Genomic DNA, 18,820 nt, shown 5'->3' on the forward strand with positions numbered 1-18,820 from the left:
TATGCTAATTTTTTGAGACAGGCATTTTGGGGTTTCATAAGCTGTATGCCAAAATCATCAGTATTAAAACAATAAAATACCCGGAAATATTTCAGTTGGTGTGCAATGAATCTAAAATATATGAAAGTTTAATTTTTATCATTACATTATGGAAAATAATGAACTTTATCACAATATGCTAATTTTTTGAGAAGGACCTGTATATTTAAGCTGTTGCATATAGATTGACCGGCTACTGTACATTTTGCTTAATGAATTTTATATGACATTCTGTGTTGAAGTCTAAATAAGGGTGTTTTCAGACCTGTACATTGTTTGCTTTGTTTCGAAGCAGGGACTTAATTTGTTACAATATTGCATTTTCTTCTAAATTTGGTTCTTGTTCAAGAGGCAACATTGCAAAGCGTACAAAACTGTTTACGCAGGTCACATGTGAGTAAAACTGTCATCTAATTGGTCAGAGTTCACCTGTTAACGTTCCTCTGCATCATTCATCGAGATGAATTGATAAGTTCGCTCCGCGTGCTTATTGTAGCTTTATAGCTATGAATGTAGCTGTTACTCCCGCTCTCAGTATCCACTGACTAACCTCAACATAAACAACTACATTGAAATAAGAGCACATGCATTTTTATGTGCACCTGATCTGACTGACACTCCTGCTCTAATATATCTATCTATATATAATTATATTTTAAGATAGATTATATATATATATATATATATATATATATATATATATATATATATATACGCACACACACACAGATATACATGTATACCGTATTTTCCGGACTATAAGTCACACTTTTTTATAGTTTGGCTGGTCCTGCGACTTATAGTCAAGTGCGACTTATTTATCAAAATTAATTTGACATGAACCGAGAGAAATGAACCAAGAGAAAACATTACCTTCTCCAGCCACGAGATGGCGCTCTAATGCTGCTCAGTGCTCCTTTAGTCTACACTGAGCAGTATAGAGTGCCCTCTCGCGGTTGTAGACGGTAATGTTTTCTCTTGGTTCTTGGTTCTAAATAAATGCGACTTATATATGTTTTTTTCCTCATCATGACGTATTTTTAGACTGATGCGACTTATACTCAGGTGTGACTTATAGTCCGAAAAATACGGTGTGTGTGTATATATATATATATATATAAAAGTTACAGCCAGCGGGTATCAAGGCCTCATCTAGACAGCATTCCTGTAATGCGCGGAGAATAGCAATTAATTACACATTTTAATATGGAGAGCTACTCTTTGGTTTTTGACTGCAATAAATATTCTCACAGAATCAGAAACTGAGTGCTGCTTTTAATATAGCATATTTACTGTTATGAATTATGATACTGCTTGGTTTTTTGGTCTGTTGGGTTGGATTGCTTTCTCACCATGAGTGATCTCCAATCCAGAGTCTGTTTGCAATCACGCTGAGATCACCTCTTCAAGGAGGTCTCTGTACACTTATTTGGTCCACTTTAGGCACGCACCCGAGTCACACCTGCCCAAACGAACCACACCAAGAAGGACAACGAACTCCAGAGCGATTCGACAAATCTAAATGAGGCAGGTGTAAAAGAACCCTAAAGATATGCGCTTTGTATGTATTTTGACTCAGAATTGAATGAAGAGTGAATAGTTTGAAGCCCAAGTTGCGTGTGTGAGACTGCACTTTTATTTTCTTTCCCAGAGCAATAACATCATTTTGGATGTTTACCCGTTTTTGCTGCTTAGTAAAATTTCTAATTGAAACCTGTGAAATTTACACAACCGTGGAATAAAATCTTTTATTGATATATTTTATTTTTGACCTAAGAATGTTCATTGAAGACATGTAATGTAAAGAATAAACTGTTATATCTTGCTTTTGGTCATATTATGTTTTTTTTATACACCGTAAGATTTGTGAAGCCTAGAGTTGTGTACAGTATCTTTAAAACTTCAGGGTCAGAAAGATTTTTAAAATGTTTTCCTGGCATTTATTTAATATTTATTTTTTTTAAAAAATACTATAAAAGTAATATTATGTAATCATTTAAATAAACTAACAGTTTAAATAATGTATTTTAAAGCTGGCAAAGCAGAATGTTCAGCAGCCATTACTCAAGTCTTCAGTAATTCAGACTCAAGTAATTCTATGCAATTTGAAACATCCATCTTCAGACTGTGGTACGGCTTTCAGCTGTAAAATCTGTACTGACTTTTGAAGCAAACATAACATTAACTTGTTTGTAATATTTCAAGATTCCCAGGGAACACATGTTAGGTAAAAATGTTGGCCTGAATGCACTGTAAGTCGCTTTAGATAAAAGTGTCTGCTAAATGCATACATTTAAGATGAACAATTATTGGACTTTGGAAACTTAGGTTTGCTTAATTACAGCAGAATTCATCTGTTCAAAACAGACAAACCCAAAAATAACTTACTGACCCCAAACCTTTGATTAACAGTGTGTGTACTGCATCACATAAATGCTAAGATCCATCAAACGAGTCTTGAAATTATAATCAACTTTAGTAGTTTAAGGCGTATGTATATTTTCATACATAAACTTCACATTTAAGTTAACAGTTGTATTTCGAGTAATCATACAGACAAACATTAGCACAAATACTCAAAGCGAGTAGTGTTTCAGTTCTGTACCAAAGTAAATCTGCAATTGTGAAATAATACCATCAGCAGACAAGAAACCTGAACACCATATTCAGAACATTATTTCTGTGCTATTTGATGTGACTCCACCTCAGTCATTCTCCAGCAGCACTGACCATATTTTTTACTTACATATACCCATACATGTTTTGCGCATCTAGATTCTGAGAAACATTTCAAATCCCTATTTGTCAGTTTGGCTTGTTATTCAGGCACACATGAATGTAAGGTTATGTGATTCAACTGAATGTGAAATATAATTGCTCAAGAAATGATATCCCTTTAAGTAACTGCATTTGCTTACTTTTGACTCTTGAGGAATGAAACCTGTTCACCCTTATATATCAAAAGTATACATACAATGCATGGGAGTGTTGTACTAGTATAAATAATCTAAATCTGTCTACTTGCAGCCCAGATGTTGGCACTCAAAGAGTCATTAATCCATTTGTAAACTCATTTTCTTTCATTGCACGCTCTGTGACGAACACTGCACTGGCCATCTGCACAAGAGCCATTAAGTCTTCTCTGAGACAACAGGCCTATGCAAAATGTAAACTTCAAACACACAGAAATGAGTGCATCCATTTTGGTCACTTTGATGATGCTGGACAGCGCAGTCTGAGTTAAAGCTGATTTTGGCCCTTGGTGACGATGTGCTGTCATTTCTATCTTACGTGGCGTTGGAGGAGCAGCGTTGGAGGAGCAGAGCGTGGCAGGGGTCACAGACTCTCACGGGTTTGGGTGAAGCGGGGAGCGGCAGCTCATTATCTGAGCAGGCATTGCAGAAGATCTCCCCACAGTTCCTGCAGTGGTGCTGTTCAAACAAAGACAAGCAAGAGAGCTTTCAATTAAAGGGCCCATTCTTGACTCAAAAATAAATCTTCACTACTGATTTTCTGGGATTCATCCAAACAGTTGCTCTGGGGAATTTCCTTTTAGTTGTTTTTCATGGGAGTTAAATACATAAATCAGAAGTTTTCAGAGTGAGATCCCCTTTAATGATAAAACAGTATAGTTTTTTCCTGTATTGTGAAATACATCAGTCAAATGGATTATCGAAATGAATAATGGTTCTATGCGTCAGTTGTTGATTGGATAGAGGCAATATGAAAGTCAGCTTAATTGCATGAAAAGGGGCCAGGCTATATCTAGATCCAAATTCTGGGGCTGCATCCTAAGAAGTCCACAAATGTCGAACTGAACACTGTTAAATGGAAAAGTCTAGCCTACTAAAGAGTGTTCTTGTCGCCTAGCAACTGGGACAGGCATTTGAAGAGCAGCAGTAACATTCGAACAGGACTTGAAAACAAACAAGGGCTCACAACCTGTCTAAATGTTCACCCTGGTCCATTATATGCTTAATAAAAAGAATAAACTATAAACCAATAAAATAACATCTCGGTAAGATGTCAACATTTCTTTTTTTACAATGTTTTTTTTGTATCTTTACATGTTCGAGTAAGTTAACACCAAATATGAACTCTTAAAGGGACAGTTCACCCAAAAAGAAAAATGACCCCATGATTTACTCACCCTTACGCCAGCCTTGGTGTCTATGACATTCTTCTTTAAGACAAAAATAAAAAATGTCCTGACTCTTCCAAGCTTATAATGACAGTGAATAGGGGTCGAGATTTTGAAGGCCTAAAAAGTGCATAAAAAAAAACTCCACACAACTCCAGGGTGATAATAGAGGCTATCCAAAGTGAAGCCATGTATTTGTGTGAGAAAAAGATCAAAATTTAAAACTATATAAACCATAATATCTGGCTTCCACTAAATGGGCATACACAAAAGGGTTGCATTCCAGCACAAAAAAAAAAAAAAATGGTACAAAATGAGGATTTGTAAAGAAAAATATCAGAGGAGTTCTATATCAATAGAAATATCAAAATATCAAAGGTTTTTCTTTGCTCTAAACAAAACTTGGTTCTCGCTAGACTACGCTTCGCCTACATCTTACGCCATCTGCTGGAATGACACTCTCTTGTGAAAGTGTGTTCAACAGTTACCAGAAACAATAGATTATGGTTTATAAAGTTTGAAATATAGATGTATTTCTTATACAAACTCATTGATTGGCTTAAGAAGGCCTTTATCATATTTATATATATTTACTATATATTTGGGTGAACTAACCCTTTAAATGAGTAATCTGCCATTTTCTCTCGCTCAAATAAAACAAAAAAGTCCTGTCATCTCCAGGGCACAATGTTTAAACCTTGCCACATTGTTTCCTTCTAGATCAGGAAACAAAAGGACTCAATTTGAGGCTACATTTGAAGAAGACTACAAAATGGGACAACATTTGTCGTAACACTGTGACACAATCTTGGAATGCAGCCTGCATAGGATACAGCCTCTGAACTGGAACATAGCTTAAATGTTTGGAGAAGTCTGGCATACGTCACCAGAAAGAAGTCTGTCATTTCACTGAAGGATCAAGTTATGACATTTTATTAAAAATTAAGAGGTCCCAAAAAAAATGTATGGCTGATTCGTTCACACTAGGATGGATGCATTTAGAATTTTTGCCTTCAAGCGTACAGAGCATCATTTTCAAAAAGCAGTCTTTTATTCAGGCATCATCTAATTCTTATTTGGAAATGTTTTCAAGTGCATAAATCCAGTATGCTCCTTGTGCCAGTAAATTTCTTTATTTAGAGCAGTTGAGTTAGTGTGTATGTGTGAGAATGGACAGCAAGCTGTGATAGAGACACCATTGTGTATTACAGAATAGCATTTTGGCTCTGACCTTCCTTCTGGAGATTGAAAATTCCTTCTCACAAAGTTTGCAATGCGTAGCATCTTTGTCCTTCAGCCAGACCTGTCCACCCTGTTTAATATGAACATGTTAAATTACACACAGTTGAAAAAAAAAAAAAACCCTGGTGGTTTCCAGTAGTACTTTGATCTAATGTATAAGCCACATGTCTATAAACAAGTTCCAGGTACATTCTTGTTCATCTCAAGCAATGTGTCGAACCTGAAGTGCCTTGTTGGCTTCTTTTATATCTTCGATTTTCAACTTTGACCTGAATAAGAAAAATGTGTATGAGTAAATAAATAAAATGATTTGAAGGCTCCCAAATGGCACTGATGTTTAAATCATACATACTCGCTGAGTTTGCAGCCCAGCTCTTCCAGCGCCTGTTCCTGCTCCTCACAAATTCCCTTCAGCTGCGTATTCTCATCCTGCAACCTGTGAAACTCCTGAAAGGACACAAAGACATGCCCAACAGAGAATGTTTGGCATTCAGCAAAACAAAAATATCCAGCACATTAAATGACACCAGCCCCTATTTCTCATTCAGATTTATTATTAAATGGGTGGTTGATTGCGATTTCACTTTTTTAACCCTTAAAGGCGCCAGGGTTTTTTTTGGAAAAATTGTTGTATTTTGACATCAAAAGCTTGTGGCTTGAAAGGGCTTAAAGATAGAGATCTACTGTCAATTAGAAAAATGTTTGGCATGATCGAAAGTTTATGTAAGTTGCCTCTGCGCGATAATCTTCTCTAATATCCTATGCATCTCAATCGAGCTCAAACTGATAAGCAATATAGACGACGCCAATGTTTACAACCGGAGTACATGCCACTGAGGTGAGGGGCAGGACGTTTAGACGAGCACTGGCGGTTTAGCCAATCACAACACACTGGACTAGCTAACCAATCTCGTATTTTCTGAGGGAGGGGCTTCATAAAACAGGAACTCATCTAAGCGTTCAAATGAGAAGGGACAGAGCGGTGTGGAATAAAGTAAATTATGTGAAAAATAATGTGTTTTTTTTAAAACGAAGCATTAACACATGTTAGACTTCACCCCATAAACACAATCAAGCCTAGAAAAAAAAACAGTCAACCAAACCTTTAATTCATCTTACTTTTTTGAGTCCGTTGATTTGCTGTGCTTCAGCAGTGAGTTGGGCGATGGTCTCTCGTTCTCTTTCTAATTCATTCTGTAATGTCTGCCGCCAGTCCCTTTCTATTTTCAAATCTGTTTCCAGCTGCATCCTAAACAAAAAGTGTCAATTAAAACCCACTTCCTATTTTCCACTCCAGCATTAATGAGATGCTGTGATACAAATTCTAAAATTCTGATTCTATTCTAGCCTTTTGCAAAACTTACATTTGCTTCTCTCTCTGGGTTATCTGCTTTTGGAGACTGTCAGCTTTGTTTGTGAAGTCCTGCTTGAATTTGCGCACCCCGTCTTCAGCACTGGCACGTTCCCTCTCGGCATCCTGCAATCTGGTGTAATTCAAACCAACTGGGTAAAACTACGGCTCTGAATGTAATGGAATGAGCGGGAATGTATGGGAACATATGGGAAACAAAATAAAAAGATGGCCATAATTCAACAGCCACAATAGAGCGGGAACAAATACAGAGCCAGACGACAAATGTTGCGCAACGGGAAAAGCCAGAAAGTTGAAACGAGCTGGTAATTTCATAAGGGTCGAGGCTACTTTGATTTTCTAATGTTTTTTTTGACTAATAATAAACAGTCACAGTAGTTGAAAACATCAAATTTATTGAAGATGGTGATAAAAGGCATGTCATATTTGTGGTTTCTTTGACTGTTAGATGTTACAGGTAAATATTTATGCTATAGAACAACAAGAAAGATTTGCTTACTAAATAGTAAGTGTAAAAACAATAACCATCATCAAATAAAACTTAAAAAGGGGCTAGTAAAGAATGATCAACTCGTTAATTTTAAGAACACTGCGTATCTCCACACAATTAGCGTTAAGTAACAGAGCAAATTTATCTTAATATCAGAAGGAAATATCTTTGACTAGTTTGTATTGGTGTTCTGTATCGGTGCTAGCGCATTTTACAAATGACATAGCAAGAGTTCTTGTCTGGCTGAGTAGGTCTTTGTCGCTATTTGTTGATAGAGAAAACAATGGAATTATAGGAAGGGACAAGATGAGAAAAAAGAAATGAAAAGGGGAACAAAAAGGGAAAGAGGATGTAAATATCAGTGATTTTCAAATTTCAAAGAACTTGTTAAGCAGTGCAGTCATAAAACATCAGAAATACGATGGCGGTAAATCAACAGAGAAGAAAGGGAAGGATGATTCGTGTGGACATGATAGCACCACGTCACCACAAGAAAATAACACAAATGCGGTTAGATAAGAGAAAGCCATTCAATGCGCCTTCAGAATACATGCATAATAAGTCCTTTGCATGCTATCATGTATCCGACACTTCTAGACCCTCTGAAAAACCACTTCTACTGATGAAACAAAAGCACTGATGGTTTGGACGCCATCAATGCACACTAATATGATTTAACCTGGAAAAGCAGATATCATATCCTGAAATGCATTTACACTTGTACACTAATGGTAAGGTGTCTTCATGTTTTTTGAAAGAAGTCTCTTAAGCCCCATTCACACCAAAAATGATAACTATAAAGATAAAGATATTAGCGTCCACACCAGCGAACGATATCATGTTTATTCACGTGCATCTGTCGCTTTAAATTCTCGAGCTCGTTATAGCAGGATGGAATCCGATTGGCTGTCAATGTTTGTATCGTTCATCAGCTGGAAAAAATAGTTCTGACAATGATTCCAACCATATAGTTTCTCTGTGCCTTTTTCGTTATAGTTGTAGTGTGGACTCTGCTATTCTTTAATATTGAGAACAATTTTTAGAACTGTATCTTTATCATTATCTTTATAGTTATCGTGCTTGGTGTGAACGAGCCTTTAGGCTTGACAAGGATGCATTTAGGACTATATGTTCAAAAATACAGCAAAAGTAGAAAGTTCAAAAGAACAACATTTATTTGAAATAGAAATCTTTTGTATAATTAAAAATGTCTTTACTGATCATTTTAAGGTGCCCATGCTGGCAAAAAAAAACGTACTGGCTTCAAACTTTCGAATGGAAGTATATGCTACTTTGTGGAAACAAAAATCTGAATTATAATTAAACAAAGCCTTACTTAAACTTTGAACTGGCTGCTTTCATTCAAATAAACCCTTGAAACACTCAAAAGTGACTGAAAATGTTTTGAATGCACTTCAGGAGTATGATGTCTAAATGTTATGATCGACACAAATTCAAAATTAATTAGAAACTGCTTCTCACCTTTGTTCTAGTTGTTTCATAGTTGCTGTTATCTGATTGGTCTTCTCCTCCAAACGTGCAATCATGTCATTTTTTTGTCTCATGCTGTCATCTGAAGACTATTGATGAATAAATCGATTGATTACAGCTCATTTTAACCACAAATTCAGTAAAAAAAAAACTAAAAAAAAAAGATGTTTTACCTGCATTTTTTGGTACATCTCCACATTGATGGCTTTAACATCATCTAATTGGTGCCGAAGTCCAATCAGAGTGTCTTGCTTTTCATGGATGTCCTTTTCTAACAGTTTCATGGCCATTTCCATCTCCTGCTTTATGCTCACCTGCACAACCAGCTCGTTCTCCACATCCTTAAGCACAGATACATTCAAAAACAGGTTTGACCTCTTCTAAGTGCCAGCGTGCCACTGCATTGAATAGCAAAATATCTGAATAGCAGGTTTCTTTTTTTATTTTAACACAGACCTGCCTGAGTTGACATTCCTCTCTGAGTTGGCGTCTTGCCTCGTTGTACATTTCATCCAGGCCCTGCCTTGACTGCTTGTACGTGTCGAGCTCACAGTTCAAATCTCCTTCTGCAATCTGAATAGAGTACAGCAAAATCAGCAATTATAGTATATACTGAATACTGTGTATCTTACAAACATGTTTTTTAATATTTATAATATTTTTTTTTATTTAAACATAAATGGATCCCAAAAACGTACTATAAAATTTATAAGAACTATATAAGTTTGTGTGCATGACTACTATCTGTCTGATGTATGTTGTATACAAACTAGGGATGTTGCGGTGACGGATTTTTTCCACCGGTTAATCATCATGTAAAAAAACCGGTAATCCCGGTGTCACCAGGGTTGCGTGTCGAGGATTTCGGGTGGCCGAAAATGCGGTCGTGCAGACGTGCACACGTCTCAATTTACTTTCACTTTAATTAGCGGCAATTCAGTAGCATTTGTTTGAATTAATCATGGGTTAATTTATTTTATTCTTAATAAAAATACACAAAACAATAAGACACTCGCTTGTATTACACACATCTTTATTGCAAAATGAATAATAACTTAAAACACCATGCAAAAACTAAACAAAAGCACTTATGAAACACCTTTAAAGTGCATTTATTAACAAAACGAACCACTGCACAAGTATCAAACAAGAAATTATATACAAAAATTCACTATTCGTTAAATAAAGTGCCTGCCCTTTTCAGAAAAAAAAAACACACCGCACAACCATCGAATATGAAACAAACGAACATCAAAAACTTCGTTAAATAAGGTAGCCTACCCGAATAATCACTGGACACTTAAGTGCAAAAAAAAAAAAAAAAACTAATATAAAAATTAAACTCACGTTAAGCTGTTAAAAAAAGAGGTAGGCCTATTAACTGCATACACCGTACAAAAAAATTATAAACAGGCTAAATGAGAAACAATAAACGAAAAACCTTCATTTTAAATTGCAACAGTTCGCTTTGAAACCAGATCTTCCGCCATCCTTTGCCAGTTAGCTCGCCTCACTCTCCACAAATGATAAATGAAATCGGACACCTGCTGCTTTACTGCGGCCCTCGTTCCGCTTACGCTAAATTACGAAGGCACGTAGTCACTAACTGAATTAAGTGCTTTATTGCTATAGGCTAAAACTTCAACACGATGGGGACGGTGCCGGTGGTCAAGTGCTATGACCGGTAGGTGGGTTAAACACCGTGTATCACCGGTAACACCGACTATCGCAACAAGCCTAATACAAACACATTAAAATCACACAACAATACCTCCAAACGCTGCTGTGCTTTCATAAGAATGACTGAATTCTCTGTTCTGAGTTGGTGGTTCTCTTCTTGTAATTTAATTATGTTGTTTTTTGCAATTGCCAACTGTAATAAAAAGATGACAGCAACAAGTTGGTATAAAATACCTCTATTTCACAGATGAGACTTATTCTTCAGAAATCAAACAGTACCTCTTCGATGAGTTTGGAGTTGGATTTTTCTAAGGACTCCACACGTCCTTGTAAGCCTTGAACTGTAGAACTTTGACCAAGACGAAGTTTTAAATAAAATTCATAAGCAGTCATAGCAAAATTTTAAAGTGCTTTGGTAGATGAATCTGTTTTTAAACTCATCCTAAATATATCACAGAAGCTGTAAAAAGAGCATGAACTTACTTCAGCTGCCTATTTAATTCTTCAACATAGTTCTTCTGATCCAAAATAGCTGCAATTTGTCCATTTCTATTAAAAACATATTTATTGAGGGAGTTATTCAAACAGATTCAATAACACATCAATGTTATTATATTGATTTAATGCAAACAATTATTGTCTACCAAATATACTTCCTACCTTTCTTCACTTCTGTAGTCATCAATGTCATTCTTCAAGTACATGGAGAAGTCTATTACACCAACCTGTGGATCCCAATACAAGGTAGTAATATTTCTCAAATATAAGCCAGATGGCAGGTTATTTAAAATGTCCAATACACAATGCTCATACTTGTGTATCAAGGTCCTCGCCCTTCACACATAAGTTGGCATCTATGACGTTCAGTCCCACCAGAAGACCAACGATGACGGCTCCCTCCTCCTCCAGCATCACTGCTGAGGTCTCATAGAACTCACTGCAAATGCACAAACACAAATGCTTTGACATTTATCACTGGTTTATTAGTATCAAAACAAAAAATATAAATACTTTAGATTGATAGAAAAAGAACATTTTCTATGAATGCTGCAGCTTAAATATGGATGCTACCAAACATGATCACTTCAATATAAATGTCCAAATTCTAGCTCCATTTATTCAGTCTAAACAAGAAAAGAAAAAATAAGCCACACGGTCTATAAAAACATAAATGTGACCTTGGACCACAAAACCAGTCTTAGTTCGCTGAGGTATATTTTTAGCAATAGCCAAAAAAAAACAAAATTATTGATTTTTCTTTTATGACAAAAATCATTAGGATATCAAGTAAAGACTATGTTCCATGAAGATATTTTGTAAATTTCCTACCATAAATATATCAACACTACATTTTTGATTAGTCATATGCATTGCTAAGAACTTCATTTGGACAACTTTAAATGTGATTTTCTCAGTATTTAGATTTTTTGCACTCTCAGATTACAGATTTTCATTGTCAGATCCTAACAGACCATACATCAATAGAAAGCTTATTTATTCAGCTTTTAAAGGATGTATAAAGCTCAATTTCGATAAAATTGACCTTAAGACTGGTTCTGTGGTCCAGGGTCACAAATATCTTTTCCCCATATTGATCAAAGGAATTAAATTGCAATGTGTCGATATTTCATTGTAAAATAATTCAATTATATATAATTTATTGTATTCCTAAAGCCTTAAAATGCCTTTTGACAGCATGCACAAAGTTAATACATTTTTAAGTAATATTTATTCTCTTTATTATAGTTGTGGAGCAACCAATCAAAAATGTGGGGTCAATAAGATTTTTTGTTTTAATGAATACTTTTATTCACCAAGCATGCATTAAATTGATCAAAAGTGACAGTTAATACATAATAGTCATATGCTGCTCTTTTAAACTTTCTATTCATCAAAGAATCCAAAAAACCTTGCTACGTGTGCTGCGTTAGACTAACCGAGACTTGTCATAGCACTTGCATGTTCCTGCTCCTTTGTTGGTTTTGATTGCTTCTTCTATTGTCATCATTTGTAAGTCGCTTTGGATAAAAGTGTCTGCTAAACGACTAAATCTAAATGTAAAATTGCTTAAAATGTAATAATACTTCACAATAATACTGTTATAATGTTTTTTTTTTGTAATGCAGCCTTAGTGAACATAAGTGACTTCTTTCAAAATAATTGACCACAAAGTTTTGAATGGTGGTGCATATTAAATTATACTCAGTCAGTAGAAGCAGAACGATTTTTTTAGATGGCTACATGTGATGCACACCCTCTAGTGAGCACTGTTCACTGCACTCAGATGGCCTGAGCAGGAAACACTAGTTTGTCTCAGAAACACAAATTATCACCACAACTGTTGTGACAAAGGAACAAAGAATGAATCATGGGTAAGTACTGACCTAAGAATATCTTTCCTGGTGATGAGGAGACGTAGGTAATCTGCTAATTTCTTCTGCATCAGTGCCAGTCTCAGCCATGCTCTGGCTCTGCCCAGAGGCGTCCTAACAAACACGTACAGACATGTTCGGCTTGATTTAAAAATCATAGATAGATAGATAGATAGATGGATAGATAGATAGATAGATAGATAGATAGATAGATAGATAGATAGATAGATAGATAGATAGATAGATAGATAGATAGACAGATAATGATATGCTTGATTCTGGTCTCTTACAGTTGCAAGTTTCAGTTTTGTCAGGGAACTAGAACTGAAATTTGCACTTCCCTTTCTGAATGGCACATTTCTTATTGTACTGAGCAATGACTGTGAGAAAGCATTTGTATATTTATATAGTAGTGGGCTTGATAGCTATTTAGAGCATTTGAAAGATATTAACAAAACTGAAAAGCTACAGATGTGTGTGCAGTGTGCAGTGTAATCAATGTAACAATAATGCTGAACGTAGTGCACTGAACATACTTAAGGCCAGGAAGGTCTCGCACACTGGCTGCGATTTCGCCTGCTTCTGGGCAGAGCTTCTCAACCATCTCCAGAGGCCCCCACAATGACTTGTTGTATCCAAGAAACGATTTCTTCACTGGGAGATCGAGACAAACAAGTTTGTTAAGCAACTCAGGGTCCATTATGTACTACGGAGTATGCAAAAGCTTTGATAAAACGTTCAAATTGTGTTGCAGAACTGGCTCACTGGACAACAACTTCAGATGATCTGTCATCTGAGAATGAATAAAAAAAAGCATTTCCTCATTTTCTTTTCCTATAATAGATAAACATGGCATAACAGTGGCTGCTATTTGTTTGGTGCCTAAGAATAACACTAACATAGGGCTATAGGTAATATAAAAGAGATATTGGTAACAGAGAATGTTTAACACTTAATCAGATATTCTACCAAAAAAGCAAGCATATAAAGACTTTAAATGATTATGATGATTGTTTATAGCAGTTGTGGTGAACAGATGGTTCTCTGTGGCTGGCTGTTCGGTGATAGCTGAACATACTGTACCTTTGAGGCCGTGTTTTAGGCAGTGCTCCATGACAACAAAGAACTGTTGCAGAGGCGGATAGTCAGAGTCCAGAGTTCGTCCAAAGCTCAGAGCCGACTCGATCAGGCCTTTGATGCTAAGCTTTGCCATATTAAGCAGATTCGCTCGTTCCATTGCCATAGGATCTCGAAATGCTGGAAGACACAAAGCCCACAGACTCATTTCTCCAAAGATTATAGCATTATTATCGTAGAAGGACGTCAATAAAAAATATCAACCGCAACTCATCACAGTGCTTTAACCTCTGGCTGTTTCTTTAGAACTAACATGTGACCACACTTTGCATGGCTGAGTTTAAAATTTAACAAACCCTGAAAGTGCTTTCACTGGTTTTGACTGTACTGTCATTCACAAGTCCTTAACAGCAGCATTTCACTTTTTGTTTTGTGTTTCAAAAACAAATATTACACAAATTGTATACTTATCAGTTTTGAATTGTCAGTGTTACATAGTACTCTGCTTTCACCATCAGGCTAATCAATAATTCTTATGCAAACATATTCAGAACAATACTGAATAATGAAAACATGTGTCGAACAATACTGACAATGTGTTAATCTACTTCCCACTTATGTTGGCTCGTTCCCATTTCCAATTTATTTGGATATTGTGAATGAAGCCTTATGCTCTCAGACTTCTGGGGTAAATAACTTCATAAGCTGTGCATCTCTTCTTATTGTTATATTTAAACTAATTCACCATCAGTTTGGTCATTTGTCATGATCATGGGAGGGGGGTAAACACCAATCATATAAAAAAACAAGAGGCATACTAATTTGGCTGATAGGCCTATCTCATCAGTAAAATATTTTTCTTACAGTAACTGTACAAATTAACTGGTGCTTTGTAATCTTAAAACACCAAGATTTATAAGATGCACAAAGGCACACTCTTCATGATACCACTATGACATCATGCAGAAAATGTTGTATGGCAAGCCAGTATAATAAAAGTCTTAAAATTAATATAACTATGATGTATTTTTGTAACTGTTACTAGTAATTACCAGAAGAATTATTTAGTACATGACTATTTTTCAATTTCACTACTGACTAATTATTATATAATCATACTTATTATTTATTTACTAGGCACTGTGTTAATAATTTCACATTTATAAAAAAAAAAAAAATTATCCTTAGTCTGAATGTATACTTTATAGTTCAATTAAAAATCTCACTAGCAAGATTAAAAACGTTACTAGTAACAATCAGAACACATGACTATTTGAATAGTGAGAGGTAACTAAACAATACAATATATCTTACTAGTAAAAATGGAACTGCTATTAGCAACAACTGCGTTTATATAGACCTTCTAATCAGACGTGAACAGCTGATACATAACCGCACAGATCCAAATTAAATTCAATGGAAAAAGGTGCAATTCGTTACCAGTGATAATGGACTAGTTAGCCTACTTCACACACTATTGGGATGCTGACTAGTAGCAATGGGATAATACTTAAGGCAACTGACTAAATAAATTTCAGTTTATATATATATATATATATATATATATATATATATATTACTAGTCATTTAAAATAAGTAATAGAAACAACAGTTTTAAGCAGACAATGTTAAAACGGCTTGCCATACACGTATACATACACGCATCTGAACAACTGAATCCCGACCTCAGCCACGGGCTTTAATGTTATCATAACCTACCCTTGGCCCCCCATTCTTCGGAAAAAGGCGACGTTTTGGGCTCTGGCACTTTGGGCAAGACGTGAATGCCACCTGAGAAGGTTTCTGACGCTTTTCTGGCTAACGCGAATATAGGCGCCTGCCATCTCCCGTCTCCAGATTTCATGGCAGCGGCGCTCACTTTCTCACCGGCGGCTGATTTATCCTCCTGCAATCTGAGGATACCGAACACTTGCGCTCTCTCTTTGTTGTTCTCTGCTTCTGCCAACACGAGGTCCTGTTCTGCAGGTGTCGCCATCGTCAACGACAATATCCTACAGTTTAGGTTAACGCTTCACCTAACCACGGCGGTGATGTGTTGAGCGGCATTGATAAACAGTTAATGACGTAATTCGGGCGCGTTCCCTTCTGATGCTGCTTGTCAACGCCCCAAAGACGACATATGTTTTCCATTCATATGATCATAATATCTCCAGCGATCAAATAGCTAGATTGTAGATTTGTTTACACCCGATCGAGCACTCCAGCACGATCCGTCTGCAGCAAAGGGGTGGTGTCATAATGTAAAAGAAATACGTAGTATGGATACTACCCTCTACCGTTTGTATGGAACATTGTCCTGAACTAATAAATATTTAGCCAGCCTTAACTCATTATATTTATTATATTATTATATAATAGGCTATATAAAGGCTATTTATTATCTTTATAGTTATCGTTCTTGGCGTGAAACACTGAAAAAATGGTTCATTAAATTTACTAAACATTTTTATGGTAGTGAGTGGATGCAATCAATTTATTTTAGCTACATTTAAATAAACAAAAATTGGCTGAATCAATTTAGTTAATCAACTAAATTAGTTTATTTAAATATAGCTAAAATAAATTGATTGCAACCACTTAATTTTTAGTAAATTCAATTAATCATTTTTTTCAGTGAAGGGGGTGAAATCTTTCAAAAAGATAAAAGTCACTGGAATCAATCACAATCCCCACGATAAATTTTGAGTTAATGAAAATAAAAGTAACTTCTTTTCTTCAGTGAGGAATTTAAACTTGTGCTTTAAAATAAACACTAACCTCTGCTGACAATACCTCACTGGTGCTGAGTCAGGATTATTCTCCTTGTAGAGTAGGGTGTCACCATACAGTGCTAGTTACAATGGCATGGGTCTGCAGTTCCAAACAAATATAACTTATATAATTTGTATTGTTTAACGTTGTATTTGAAGTTCTAGAAGCTTACCCTGACTGTAGGCCAAACGCTCCATACTTTCGCTATGGGTGATGCCCCAGCGGTGGAGGCTCTGAGGGGAATACATGACTGCTGCTCCACAACCCCTTTCAGGGTGAAGGCTGAAGATTAACGTCTTGTTTCTGAATGAGCCCTGAATACACTAAACACATACAAAGGCGGTTAACATTTAAACATCACTTACTTATGGCTAACTGAACTAAGAGCATACCTATTGTGATTTATTTGTAACTAACTGAAATTGCAGAAAATAAAAGCAGACTGCTGCATACAGCTGATGACCTACATCCAGACTCGGTCACAAACTCAACATGTTTCTCTAGATTTCTGCAGATCAGGATCTGGCTATCATATGACTCTGATTTCCTGCACCACTCCCCGGCTCACATGTGAGAAAATGCATTGCACATTCATACTGAGCAAAAAACACCTTAAGATTTCAGTGCAGTAAACCTGTAGAGCTGATAACAAGAATGAATTCAAACATCTCATGCTTTGTCATCTTGCTTAGGCACTTACTTCTGCTTTAAAATGTAACTGCATCACTCAGTGGTGCTGCAGCAACATAATAATGCACACACTTACCCCTGTTAAGTCAATACCAGGTGCTGGTGTTCTTCTGGCACTATTGGGCTGCGAAAGCTGATTAGATGAGGTGCAACCATTTGCTGCACTAGCCGGCAGTTGGGAGGAGATGTCTCTCGCTGGAACAGCTGAGTGCAGGGTAGCAGAGGCGGTCAAACAAAGGGGTGGGACATGTGAGCATACTTGCCAGCCAATAAGTGTGGAGCTGCAGGCTGCTCAGGAAGTGGGATTCTGAAGGATACTGCACTGCAAGAGTAAGAAGCATGAATGTGACAGGCATACTGTACCACTAAGTATTACCTACAATGCTTATTGCAGCTGCATTTTGTGTGATGATTTTGTGCAAATGCATGCTCATTTCAGAGAAAATCATGAATATACACTAGTGTTAAAAGAAATGAATACTTTTATTCAGCAAGGATATATTCAACCCTGTTCTTGGAGGAACACTGATCTGCAGTGTTTAGCACCAATTCTAATTAAAAACATATGAAGCAGCATAACTGTAATGCTGTTAATAATATGAAATGATTCCTGAGCACCAAATCAGCATATCAGAATGAATATATATATATGGTTTGCCATTGCAGTAATAATAAATAGTATTTTAAAATATTTGAAAATAGAAAACTGTATTTTTTTGTAAAGTTTTTTTTATTTTTTTACTTTTATTTTTTACTGTATTTGTGATAAAAATAAATGTAGTCTTGGTGTACATAAGAGACTTTTCATTTTGAGTCAAAATTAAACTGAAAAGGTGGGAAATTCTCAGGACGGCCTTATTTCAACTAATCTGATCTTGTACAACATTACCTGTATTCAGTCTTTCTTTAAATAAATAATATTAATAAAATGCCATTATCTTATTCAGTGACTTCCCTGAAATTCAGTACAAAATTCCTTTCTTTCTATGCCTTATCTTTAACCAGAAGATGGCAGTGTCTTCCAAAAAGAGAGAGAGGGAGAAAAAAAATCATAAACTGTATTAATTTGGTCTTTTATCAATTTGGATCATGCAATAATACTTTATTATAAGTTGTTAAGTGGTCTTTCCAAAATGTAAACTAAGTGTGTTTCTAAGATACACTCAGATTTTTATTTTTTTTCATAATTTGAAGCAGGTCACAGACAGGCATGAATCTTTGGGTCACTCTTACTAAATCATCATTAATGAATCCATCTCATCATTACTTCTTCAATTACTTTATCTACATTTTCTGCCTTTAATTTTAAATAAACGTCCACTTCAGACTTCACTGAAGTCTTCACAAGTGGATTTTGTACTTGTAGACCTCCTGAAAGCATGAAGCTAATTGTTGTGAATAGAGGGCAAGCAGTAAAGAGCATTCATCTTATTCACTGTCTTCAAGTGCTTTAC

The 18,820-nt window shown here is 35.9% G+C and overlaps 1 protein-coding gene and 1 long non-coding RNA gene across 4 annotated transcripts; one reads left to right on the forward strand and one right to left on the reverse strand.

Moving 5' to 3' along the window:
• The first annotated feature begins 206 nt into the window (after positions 1-206).
• On the forward strand, positions 207-1,803 carry LOC132157287 (uncharacterized). The gene is made up of 2 exons (XR_009437532.1): positions 207-635; positions 1,164-1,803. It is a non-coding gene; the product is annotated as an uncharacterized LOC132157287 (long non-coding RNA).
• A 693-nt stretch (positions 1,804-2,496) lies between these two features.
• Positions 2,497-17,541, reverse strand: rufy2 (RUN and FYVE domain containing 2). Of its 3 annotated transcripts, XM_059566560.1 has the most exons (20): positions 17,439-17,541; positions 17,069-17,231; positions 16,849-16,999; positions 13,911-14,084; positions 13,364-13,481; positions 12,840-12,941; positions 11,269-11,392; positions 11,116-11,180; positions 10,939-11,004; positions 10,735-10,804; positions 10,547-10,648; positions 9,232-9,348; positions 8,949-9,116; positions 8,767-8,864; positions 6,787-6,906; positions 6,542-6,671; positions 5,775-5,869; positions 5,643-5,691; positions 5,412-5,492; positions 2,497-3,470 (listed from the first exon to the last, which is right to left on the reverse strand). In XM_059566560.1, the coding sequence occupies exons 3-20, from the start codon at positions 16,922-16,924 to the stop codon at positions 3,327-3,329; spliced, it is 1,899 nt and encodes a 632-aa protein (XP_059422543.1). In that variant the 5' UTR covers positions 16,925-16,999; positions 17,069-17,231; positions 17,439-17,541; the 3' UTR covers positions 2,497-3,326. The 3 variants fall into 3 exon arrangements, with proteins under 3 accessions (XP_059422543.1, XP_059422542.1, XP_059422544.1); XM_059566559.1 differs by lacking the exons at positions 16,849-16,999; positions 17,069-17,231; positions 17,439-17,541 and adding an exon at positions 15,624-16,156; XM_059566561.1 differs by lacking the exons at positions 2,497-3,470; positions 5,412-5,492; positions 5,643-5,691; ... (4 more) ...; positions 17,069-17,231; positions 17,439-17,541 and adding exons at positions 7,170-7,545; positions 15,624-16,156.
• Between the last annotated feature and the right edge of the window lie 1,279 nt (positions 17,542-18,820).

The sequence above is a fragment of the Carassius carassius genome, chromosome 14 (assembly GCF_963082965.1).
Source record: "Carassius carassius chromosome 14, fCarCar2.1, whole genome shotgun sequence".
In the NCBI taxonomy this organism is placed as follows: domain Eukaryota; kingdom Metazoa; phylum Chordata; class Actinopteri; order Cypriniformes; family Cyprinidae; genus Carassius; species Carassius carassius.

Bases quoted from the DNA above. Each gene is read 5' to 3' on its own strand.
- rufy2 (XM_059566559.1), bottom strand. From the start codon at position 15,900: ATGGCGACACCTGCAGAACAGGACCTCGTGTTGGCAGAAGCAGAGAAC. The intron at 11,393-12,839 runs GTCAGTACTTAC...GTGCATTTGCAG, and splicing joins ACCAGGAAAGATATTCTTAG to TGAGTTCTATGAGACCTCAG. The intron at 9,349-10,546 runs GTATTGTTGTGT...TACTCTATTCAG, and splicing joins AAGCACAGCAGCGTTTGGAG to ATTGCAGAAGGAGATTTGAA.